Source organism: Quercus suber, unplaced genomic scaffold (assembly GCF_002906115.3).
Source record: "Quercus suber isolate HL8 unplaced genomic scaffold, Cork oak 2.0 scaffold_204, whole genome shotgun sequence".
Taxonomy (NCBI): domain Eukaryota; kingdom Viridiplantae; phylum Streptophyta; class Magnoliopsida; order Fagales; family Fagaceae; genus Quercus; species Quercus suber.
This window is the reverse complement of record NW_027069662.1, coordinates 1,067,922-1,080,465: the sequence shown is the minus strand read 5'-3', so window position 1 is coordinate 1,080,465 and position 12,544 is coordinate 1,067,922. Positions and strand designations below refer to the sequence as shown.

General features: G+C 33.7%; 1 protein-coding gene across 1 annotated transcript; it reads right to left on the bottom strand.

Moving 5' to 3' along the window:
- Positions 1 to 10,047: 10,047 nt before the first annotated feature.
- On the bottom strand, positions 10,048 to 11,966 carry LOC111987551 (U-box domain-containing protein 21). Its single transcript, XM_065779314.1, is given in 5 exon segments — positions 10,048 to 10,455; positions 10,458 to 10,532; positions 10,838 to 11,095; positions 11,098 to 11,361; positions 11,364 to 11,966. Coding segments are annotated over 5 exon segments (1,323 nt in total). The 5' UTR covers positions 11,806 to 11,966; the 3' UTR covers positions 10,048 to 10,171.
- Positions 11,967 to 12,544: the final 578 nt, after the last annotated feature.

Sequence of the window (12,544 nt, the reverse complement as noted above, 5' to 3'; positions counted from 1 at the left end):
GAAAGTTGCTTGAAAATCCTGTAGAATTTCGATAGCCTCACATGCAATCATCCATGACAATATCAAGAAATTCTCCATGGTCCTATCGTCTCACTACTCCAATACCCGCAAATATATATAATCTCATAAAGTATGGGGATTCATGTGCACCCCCACTAAGCATAGCCTTGCTGCAACACCAAAAATTTTGTGCCTCCTCACAACTCCGTCTTCATTTAATTGACTTCGTGGACACCATGGCTGAGGTAATTTCTTCATCAAGTTGGCACGTGGGGAGGATGTTGTGACATGCTCTCCATGCAAACACCTTAATTTATTCCGTATCTTTGCGTTCCAAATTGAAATCCAAACCTTTTCCATTAGATTTCCATTAGAAATTTAGCCTCCATCCAATTACCTTGTAGCTGAGTCACTCAATAAGCACCTCTCACACTAAACTAGCCATTAGTTGTGCCAGTGTGCCATCCCAAAATAATTAATCTTTAGTGATAACAGAGGTAAGTGCAATCTTATAAACCGTGTTAGGTCCATAGGTTAAGTGTTGACAAACCATGATAAATTGTAAGTTTTGTTGAGTTAAAAGGTGTATTTTAAAGTCCAAGACAAATACCCTAGTTCAGCTATAGGAATCTAAATATTTGACACATACTTGACACCTATCAACATATAGCTGACACATCCTTGATCAATCGAGATAAGTTGTCGATCAATTGAGAAACGTTGTAGATAGATTGAGAATCCTATAACCTAATTCTAAAAAGGACCACTAAGTCATTCCTTAATCTCTGATTCATGCCCTACTTGCTAGACTATGTAAGGACACAATAGCTAGAATCAACCAAAATGAGGGAGAGAACTTTGTCGCATAAAAGAGTTCTCAGCTATCTCTCTATTTCACCATCATACCAAAGTTCAAGAAGTAGATCTAATTAAAGACGGTATCCCTAAAGATTAATGATCAAGACTAAAGCCATGGTGTTATCCCAATGCTGTTGTTGTAGAGTAAAGCTTTAAGAGGGTCGGTCAGAGGTCCTGGTTGTACTAGGGATGTGTTATCGTGAAGAAATTCAAATGGTTGAAGAATTCAGATGTTGTGGGTATTAAAAAAATTTTATTGTAATTTTTTTACGAGTTGTGCATAGAATTTAGGAAATGGTTTTTCTTGTTAGGATCAAATGTATTATGTGTTGGCAAATTTGTATTCAAAACTATTTTTCATTTAATTGTGTTGTAATTTTTACTATCTAGATTGTGGTTAAGATCTACATTGAAGACAAGAAGAATCAGCTCACAATATTTCTTGGAATGAAGAGGTTATGTTGCCTTAACTGCAAGCTCGACTGCATCTCAACCGATTGAGCTTCATTAAAACTTGAATCTTGGCTCGACTCCACTCGACTAATTGATCTTTGAGAAAACTGAAATATCATTTTATAACCCTTGATGACTAAGAGGCCCAAGGATCCATGCACTAGGGTTCGAGGATGTATCAACATTAGGCCATCATATGCATAGAAGGAGCACTATGTGAAAAGAACTTATTGCAAGATTTGTGTGCCAAGAGTTTGTACCAAGATAAGTCTCTAGCACCATATTGAAGGCCAGGAAGTTGTTCCAAGAGAAACTACTACAAAATCAACCAACATCTATCAAGTGTTGTCGTAATGTTAGGCATAGATTAGGTATCCATGCACCGAAGAGATTTACGAAGTAGAATAGTCGAACTTCCAACTAGGATTAAGTTATATTCTTGTATTGTAAAACTTTTATTCTAAATGGTGAATTCTTCCATTGGTGGTTAATTACAAACCACCCATTAAATTTTTCTAGTTTGGGTTTTCCTATCATAACCATATATTATATTCAATTTTATTTTCTCTGCACTTTAGATTTTGCAATATGGTTGTACCCATCACTTGAAAATCAGACTTTGCATAATTTAACAAATTAATCAATTTGGGTAATTGATTAAAATTAACTGAGGTCTAAAAATTTCCCTTAATTTCTTAGTCTATAAAAATTCTCTTATTATAGCATATTGCCTTATTGGGGAAGGTTTTCCTCTTGAGTTCTTTTTTCCTTAAATAGTTTTTATATTTTTATTTTTTTAAGTTTTCCACTTCGTCACCATATATATCATTATCTTCTCTGTGACTGTGATTGATTTTTTGCAAGTGGTGACAAATTAATTTATATGCCTTTTATGCTTTAATAACTATTTACCCTTGAATTGGAAGTTGCCATAATTGGAGTAAGTAAAATAATTTGGTTAATTCACTTGTAATTCAATAATTGGGATCTAAATAACCCAAAAAAATTGCATCTCGATCCTCATACCACAAGCTGTCCAACCTTTCCTTAATCCACCTTCTGTTTTCACTGTCATTAAGAAAGCTAACTCGCATGTCTTGCATCCCCAATTGCCTATGGGTCAATGCGTCATTACTTATAGTATGTACATGGACCATGGTGTAGTGAGCCATTCATCACCCTATACTTTTATACTCTCCTCCTACCTACCCCGTTAATGACTCCCTTTCTCTAACACATTCCTAGCCCCCAAAATGCTTCACCAAGGGTCCAAGTGTGTGATGCATTCGGCTTACATTTTGCCTCCATAAAAGAACATTGTGGGTCAAATATATTCGGCTTTAAGAACAGCTTGGGCCAAAGAGTCTTTCTCATGAATAAGCCACAACCCGTGTTTTGCAAGCAAAGCCATATTAAAAACTTTTAAATCCCAAATCTTATTCTTCCTTATTTTTGCAAAGCTTTTCCCGTCTCACCCAACTTTTTTTTTCTCCCCCATCAAAACCGGATCATCATTAACCCCAACTCTCTAGAAAGAATAGTTGGAAGATTAAACATACTCATTGACTCATTGTATGGGTTGGAATTTGATTGAGTCACAACCTTGATGAACTCATTGCATAGATTGCACGCTATCAAGTCAACAAAAATGAATTGACTCAAAAAAACTCACTTTCCAATTGCCAGCTCAAATTTTTCACACATAATTGTGAGTTCTAGAGAAAATACTTGCCTAGACTGCTTTTGAAGATGGATTGTAGTACACTATTATATTATCAGATTTTAATCTCTCTGCATTTGATTCGATCGGGATTCAAAGTAAGCAAGTCAATAAAGACTTAAAATGTTGCTGGAGAAAAGTTTCTAAGAAATTATGGTTTGATCAGTCAATAAATATTTATTCAACAGCAGGAGCAGAGACGCAGGAAATTTAATAAAAGTACTTGTTGGCCGAGTGCGCTGATAATGGGTGTAATTACATGGTAGACATTGGTCAAGGATTCTTTAGGAAGTTGCCGTTTTTAATGTATATTCACCGGATTCAGATCTTCTAGATTTCTTAAAATACTTTTCTAATAGATTTTTTTAAATCCTAACAATTCTTTTATAATTTAAGGGTCTAGATTTTGCCATATCAGCATTTCATTAACAATACTCACCTATACTTCCTCCAAAAAAAAGAAAAAAAGAAAAGAAAAAGAAGGTATATACACCTATGGTAAAATAACAAGGCCAGCCTTAGGCCTAGGCCACTTGGGCTTAGTGTGGGTTTGGATAGGAATTATTATTGTGTCTGGCGTTTATGCTTTTTTTTTTTTTTTCACGCTTTTCAGCTTTTGTAGACAAATTTTATTGTTTATATACTATTTATCACTGTTCACGCACTATTCATGAGACCCACAACTACTTTATTCAGAAAAAAAAAAAAAAAATGGGACCTATGGTACTATTCACACATTTAAAACTTATTTTGCTATAGTATTTTCAATTTTCAGTTTTTAATTTTAGTAAAAATAAGTTGTATTCAAACGGATCCTTAGAGTCCATACTAGAGAAAGGCCCTCAAATGTGGGTGAATAAGAGATTTGTTATTATTGTTGTTATTATTATTATTATTTTGAGAAGATTATCATTATTATTTTAAATGTGAGTTGTATATTTTTTTTCTCCCATAAGAATGTGATGCATTAAGTATTGTAACTCAATTGGTACTTTTTTTTTTCCCCAATGGAAACATCTAGAGGTTAAATTCTTTTATCTCCAATTATCGATGTATCAAATTAAAAATAAAAATTGAGTGATGGTAGAATTGCTACCAATTCTATTATATATTGGTCTTACAAATTGATGTGTCACCAACCATAATAAATAATTTAAATACTCATTTATTATTTTGTTTAAGTACCCCTAATTAATCACATTAATTACCGCATTAATTTGTAATTTTTTTTATTATAAAATTTGTAATAGTTTTAACATTATGCAATATTTTGTGGACAGAAAAGGGCGTTTATATTTAAAAGTAAAAAGAGTTGTAAATGGAATATTAGGACCTTAATTGTCAGGACTATCTACTGACTCAGAATTCCCCTCTGAATACCATGGAGTAGGCATTAATTTGCAGTCACAAAGCATTCTGTCACTTCCTCAACGAAAATTTTGGTAGTAGTTGTGGCTACTTAATTACTATAATATACCTTTCTCAAAAAAAAATTACTATAATATACTGCATATTTTTTGATGAACCAAAAAGGGTAGAGGGCGACCAACCTAGCAATTTTACCTAGGCGTTACTATAGTAGCACCTTACTCGTTAGGTTTGGAGTTCTGCTAGAGTGTAAGGTAACTACAATGAGCCATAAATTCCCAGCCTCATGCGGGACACTAGTGAACCTTGAGTTGTTAAGGAAAGCAATCTAAGTGTGTCCATATTCGAATTCAAACCTTGGACCACACACTCAACGCATCTTGTGTATCACTCAAGACCACTAGACCACACCCTCAGTGGTTACAAGATACTGCATCCAAACATTTATCGCCGCATATGTTTAAATTTTAATTGTTGTATTATATTTCACTTGAATCGATCAAAATATTGTGGTCTATGACTATCGCACATCTAAATAAAAATTTGTGGTCTATGGAGGAGTTGTGAGTAGTGACTGAATTTACACGGAACCAGAAATGTCGTACGATAGAATTCAATGCCATACGTTTACATGTTCTTTGTTCTAGCAAAATAGATGGTCAATCTTTTATTTTATTTTATTTTTTTTTATTTTTTTTATTTTTTTTTATTGAGAAGAATAGTTGGTCAAAGTTGAAGCATATTAAATTGGTTAAAACGTACATGCAGAGTGCAGACAAGTCGTGCGGAACTAGCTAGAATATAAAACTTGGTCAAATTTGTGTTTCATTTCTTTTGTTTTAAGAGATCATAGAACATTCATTAAAAAAAAAAAAAAAAAAAAAAAAAAAAAAAAAAAAAAAAAGACAAATCATGGAACAAATATTGAGGGACCAGAATATTTGAAACTTTTACCCATCAACTTTGGCCTCGTGTTTGAATGGCATCCATACTGGATAACAAATCACATGGGAGCCTACTGGTTCCAATCTTAAATTGCATTTATATTTTGGTATTTTAGTACAAAAAACTCATAGAATCATCGGCCCACCGCCCATGTGTTGTTCAACAATGATCATTCTTATTTAATTGTCGGTGTTTTTTTCTTCTTCTTCTTTTTTTTTTTTAATTTTTTTAATTTTTTATTTATAATTTGATATTTACAGGAGAAAGATGATTTAAACTTAGATGTTTTTATTAAAAACATCAAAATGTATCAATAAGTTAAACTACAAATCTCTTAAAATTTAATTGTACATGGTCACCATATGGAAGCAAATAAATTATTTTGATATTTACTTGATATTTGATATGCCAATATGCGTTGATTCGAAAAATATGAGTTCCAGTTAACTAAATTGATAAAAATTTTAATAGTTGAATAAGAGATTTAGATTTAATCATCACTTACACCAAAAACTGATTGATGTGTCGCTCTGATAATAAAAAAAGTATCATCATAAACAGACGCCCAAAGTTGAAACTCTAAAATAAAAAATAAAAAAGAAGAATAATGGATCGTGATGGTCCATTTCCAGTAAGAAATTTTCAGAAATTTACAAGCACAATGTCAAATTTGTCAAGCAAGCCTATTCTAATTTGATGCATTATTGAGGCATAGCACTTGGAAGAGTGAGGCAAGGTTTGGGATTTATTTATTATAAACATGGTGGCAGAGTTTTCAAATTTTGCCCGTTCAGTCTTGAATCCTAACTTTTAATTTACCAGTAAAACGGGTTAGGAATTAAAAAAATATATCTTTTTCGGTTAAGAATCAAAGTGTTCCTACTTCTACCTTGATACCTTCCTCTAGAACCATAATGCTCTTGATCGAGCCCATCCACATAATTTCTTCATTTTCTAATAATTCATTGACATCTTTCTCTAATACTTTTAACTTTCGTAAGACTTTTGAATCGGCCCTCCATCCTATCTGTTGTGACATGTTTTTGTTTTGTTTTAATATACAATCTTTCTTCTTTTTTAAGATTAATATTTCAATAATCATTATTCGTACTTATTACATTCAATAAAAAAGTTTGCACGCCCTCTATAGTTTGTTATTTTTTTTTCTCTTTCTTTTATTTTAAAAAAAAATGTTAACTGAAAGTTGAAATAGATAGATCCTTCTATTTTTTAGTTGAAATAAATGTTACTGTGATAGATTACACAAGACAGAGATTCGGTTTGGTCTTTTTTTTTCATTTTTTTTTAGTAGAACTTATTTTTATCCACCTTAATTGTGGGTTTGAATCCACATTTTCTACGGTTGCGTTTGCTTATTTCTTATTTTATTTTATTTGCTGCAGCACTCATTTTAGGAGACACAACTATTGTTTATATACTGTTTATGAACAGTAGCGGTATATTGTTGACTTTTCAGCCCATCAATGGTTCTCGTATATTGTTCACGAACCTACAAATCTCACTTTTTAGCCATTTTTTCATTAAAGATGAGTCTCACGGCATTATTCACATATTTAAAAATTATTTTACTATACCATTTTTAATTTTTAATTTTTAATTTCAGAAAAAATAAAATCTATCCAAACGAATTTCAAATTACTTTAATGTTCAAGGACTATGAGTGTCCCCCAAAAAAAAAAAAAAAAAAAGACTATGAGTGAAACAAAGTCCTCAAAAAAGTCACCTCACTTTGCGCCAAGCCCACGTGGTGGCCCTTTTTCACCCTTGACGTAGAGACCCAAGTTGGGGGTTGACTCACCTACCATGGTTCTTAGTCATCTTTCCAATTTCAAGAAAACCTGCCGTATGACAATGGTACCTACCTTTAAATTTTTGGGGTATAATTTAGAATCTGAGATTTTTTTTGGGTTATGTAAAATGAAAGTTACAATAAAGTAAAGAAAAATTATTAGTTTATATTGTAATATTAATGTAAATTTTACATTGATTAAATATAAATAAATTATCTTAAAACAAATTAAGAAGTATAAAGTCTATGATATAAAACACCCTTAAGAGTACTAAAAGAATTGATTTAAAATATAAAGGAGGAGAATCGTTATACAACACAAAATAATTTCTAGTAGGGTCTCCTTCGTTGGTCAAAAGATTTGCACAATAGTTTCCTCGCGGTGTATGTCGTTGATGTGAACTTCCTCAAAAATTGGAGAGACTTGCAGTCACAAATTAATGATGGCACTACAACAGTGGATAAGTCTATGATATAAAACACCCTTAAGAGTACTAAAAGAATTGATTTAAAATATAAAGGAGGAGAATCGTTATACAACACAAAATAATTTCTAGTAGGGTCTCCTTCGTTGGTCAAAAGATTTGCACAATAGTTTCCTCGCGGTGTATGTCGTTGATGTGAACTTCCTCAAAAATTGGAGAGACTTGCAGTCACAAATTAATGATGGCACTACAACAGTGGATGGTAACAATCAAGATAATATGAGTACTAATAAAGCTAACAACTAATTGTGCAACAGTTTCAATGAAGAGCTTGATGAGGCCTCCGGCACTAGCCCTGCCTAACAGGGACGTAGCTAGCTTTGGACTATATATATATATATATACACACACGTGTACACTAATTTTAGCAACTTTATTTTGTAAAATTATATATTTTTTAAATAATATTATTAATTTTTTTAAGAATAATATTATACTCACAAATTTTTTTACAACATTTTTACAAACTGTTTTTGTAGCAAATTTGTATTGGTTCACATATAGACTTACCATTTACATCATTTTCTTACTTACTAGTAACCGCTTATTACATTAATAATTTATAAAAAAAGTTTGTAGCACTAGGATTTTTCTCATTTTAGTGACTATAAAAAAAATTTATAGTTCTAAAATCTAAAACAAAGTAAACAAGCCCCAAAAAAATAGCTAAACAACAAAAATTACCAATAGTAAAACTTAAAAAAAAATTAAGCTCAATTAACTAATTTTATTTAAAATAAACAACCCTGTCATTTAAAAAATTCTAAACAAAAATAATTTTGTTTTTACTGAAATAAAAATTAAATAAATAAAAAATCTCTGTAGCTAAGTAATAGCAGAGTTAAAGGTTGAAACCGCTGCACACAGCCAACAGTAAAGCCGCTCCCCTTAACTCAAAGTTTTGGCTTTGTCCCTGCTGCCTAGGTTACCTTGGACAAATCTATTAGTATTAAGCTTGAAGAAATCCCGGGGGGGATTTCCAACCATGAGGAGATTGAGTTTCTTTGTCAGTTTTTCTTTGTAGGGAGGAGAAGAAATATCCAATTGCAAATGAAATGATCTTTTTGAGAATGTATCCCTGATGGTAAGGGGAAGAAATATCAATTTCAAGCTCTCTTGTGTTCTTTCTTGCATATCTTCCAAACCTTAGTGGGATTTGTGTTCACTACTGATTTCGCTCATTATCAAGTGTAACAGTGTTGCTTCAAAATCGAAAAAAGAAAAAAAAAATTATATACTCTTTACATCGGTGCCAATGCTTTGGCGACATCCAGCTCTTGAAATTTTTTTTTTTTTTTTTTTTTTTTTTTTTTTTTTTTTTTTTTTTTTTTTGTATTCCGCCCTTGTGGACTTATGTAAGAGGCCTTGTGCTCTGAATTGTGTCAGTGACAATATACTCATTCAAACCCAAGTGAACTTCCTATCCAAAAAAAAAAAAAAACCCAAGTGAACTAATTCAATTTGATAACGACACTTTAAGGCCTTATCTTCTCTCTCTCTCTCTCTCTCTCTCTCTCTCTTTTCCCTTTTATTTTATTTTATTTTTTTTCGTGAATTGTATGTTTGTCCTTCACACGGAGAGAGAAATATGATACCCCACAGCAAGAGTTTGGTTATAAAGTGAAAAAGAAAGTATCTAGCTACATTGTAACATGATCACAGGCCTAATTTTATTGCCAGGAAAAGCTTCATGTAGAATAATATGATTTCCATGGTCATATATATATATATAGTATATTGTTAATTTATTGCCATAACATTGTCAATACATGCTCCTAGCCAGGATCTAGATGACACGTAAAGACTGAAACGGATTAACAACAAGAATTCTAGTCCAATAAAATAAATTAAAAAAAAAAAATTCTTATCACATCTTTTTCTTTGTTTTGGCTAGTTGGCTCACGAAACATATACTCAAACCATTAACTTAACTAGTAATTACTTACTATCGAATACGAGATTTGAAATTCGATTCTGCTTACCTTAAAACTTAATCGGTGTCTTGACATAACTTGATAATAAAAAATAATCATTATGGAACAAATACTATAAGTACCCATTTGGATACTGATTATTAGCGTTTGTGTCTGCGCTTTTTTTTTTTTTAAGGGCGTTTTTGTGGCTATGCCACTATGGTGGCTTTTCTAATGGGTCTTGTGCACTGTTTACGGGACCCACAAATCTCTTTTTTTTAAAAAAAAAATTCTTTCATTAAAAATGGAAGAAGGCGAAGAAGAAGAAAGCTTCAAGTTATCCGGCCGTATATGATTAATGATTATCATAAGTATTGATTGTAACAACTCTTAAGACCAACACTTGTCAAAGCCATTTTATCGCTAACATTTCAGGAAGCAAAAACAAACGAAACGGAACACCTCCACAAGCAAGACAAATTCGAAAATTCAATATGGACCTTTAAATTTTTGGCAGTATATATTATGTATTTCAGTATGAATGATATATTTTGTACATTGAACTCTGAAAAAATGAGTAGAACGTCCACAAACAAGACAAATTTGGTTGCCGCATGAATCAAAAGGGCCTTTTCAGTTCCTTAAAATCCATTGAATCAATACACTCCAACCTATCCCTATGAAGATTCAACCATTTCAACAACTCCGTAGCTTTCTCCTTTGTTTTCTCCGCACAGCCAACCTGTATGAGCAGCAAGAGCTTCTGAAACGCACCTACTTGAAGTGCTTCAATAAGAACACCTCCTCCTTCTTCCTTCTTTTCATTCTTGCAGAGCTTCCAAATGATGGAGACCGAGAACTCGGTTGCCAAATCCGATACCCGTAATACCTTCTTTACTAAACCGGCATGCTCAAAGCATTGTTGAAGGCCTTCTCTCTCCCTTTGTCACTACTGCATAGCCCATCAAGAACACCAATGCCTCCTCGCATATGTGTTTTTCGGTATCTACAAGTATTTCTAAGAGCAAAGAGACCAAGCCCATGTCAACAAATCTTTCTATAATGGTCTCATTTGGAAATGAGGAATTAACCATATGATATACGACCATCAATGAAGCTTTTGTGGCAGTAGGGCAAATGGGCTCTTTAATAGCTTCACCAATGCTTCTAAAGCTCCTTCTATCTCTGCTAGCGCATCTCTTACGCGCTCATTCGATGAAACAGCCTCGTTTAAGGCCAAAGCCGCACTTCTTCTTGCTGACAAATCTCCACCTTTCAAAAACCATANCCTCGCATATTGCGTTTTCGGTATCTACGAGTATTTCTAAGAGCAAAGAGACCAAGCCCATGTCAACAAATCTTTCTATAATGGTCTCATTTGGAAATGAGGAATTAACCATATGATATACGACCATCAATGAAGCTTTTGTGGCAGTAGGGCAAATGGGCTCTTTAATTAGCTTCACCAATGCTTCTAAAGCTCCTTCTATCTCTGCTAGCGCATCTCTTACGCGCTCATTCGATGAAACAGCCTCGTTAAGGCCAAAGCCGCACTTCTTCTTGCTGACAAATCTCCACCTTTCAAAAACCATACCATGCAATGCAAAGAAGCAGCTGATCCAAGATAACACTTGGCCTCTTCATCAATTGGTGAAAGCAATGTTAAAGCCGATAAGATTTCCTCCAATACCGCAACATTTTTATCGAAAGACGGCGCTATTGAAAATGTTTCAAACGCAGCTGAGATAACACTGCCTGCCTTACTGCTCACAATGCACCGTTTGTCACGCTCACTTTCCTTCACCAAGGCTTGATCTTCGCCACCAATTCTTGGCACCAAACTTGATCTTCACGTTTACTTGCCATAGTAATCTTCGAAAGAATTTCTGAAACCTCAATTGAGCTAACCGGAATCCGAGGTGTGGGAATTCTCTCAATGCCGTAGGATTGATTTTCAACGCACCAATCTTGTATCATCTTCCTTATGGTATGATTTGGAATAGGCTCGAGACTCCTGAACACTTGGTTTGTAACGGGACAGGTATGGTTCCCGGCCTCTATCCACTTCTCGATGCTATCACGATCATACGTAATCCCCGTCGACAACGTGACCGGGTCTTTCATAAAGTCTAGAGAAATGGGGCATCGAAAATGGTTTGGTATGGTAATAAGCTCCATGTCTCCATTCTCGCCTCGTTGTTGCTCCTTAGCGGCACGGCGCCCGGCTCTTCTTTTTCTCCACGTAGAAATCATTGGTACTAGTTCGAGTTTGGAATTGGAAGAATCGAAATTGAACAAAGAAGGTATATTCTTTTTTTTTTTTTTTGAGAATCAAAGAAGGTATATTCTTAATATGAGTTTTGGCTCAAAATGATGTGTGTTTTCATGAATTGAAGGATAGTTGGCTGGTTTGGATATATATATATATATAGACGTGTACAAGTCATATAAGGTTATAGCATAAGCAAGCGGTCCAAGTTTCAAAACTTAGGAATAATAATTTAATAAAAAAATTGAACAGAACAAAAAAGTGGGTATGAGAAGAGAGAAAGGGAGGTGAGGTTGATGGGTTTTGAATATTCAACCGTTTGAACTTGAAACGGTAAAATGGAACACAGCGTGCGGTTCTGGAATATAATTGATCAAAATTCAAAAAGTTTGAAACCAAAAAAATAAAAAAGGCTGGTCAGCGAGTCGGTGGACTGACCGACTTGGCCAACCTTAACACGTGAGATAGATGATGCAAGCTCCTACTTTTCTTTTCTTTTCTTTTCTTTTTCGCTAAACAGGCTCCTATTTTTCTTGTTTTTATGTTTTGTCCTAATAAGCATAAACATAAGCCTTTGCCCAAAACGCGTACTTGACGCGCACCCCTAGCGTTTCGGCATGAATGGGCTCAAAACAAATGTTGATTGTTTCGTTTAATTAGTGTGCCTAACTGTCCAACGCGTGCAGGACTGGGTAATTGGTATTATAATTTTGGTCTGATGAC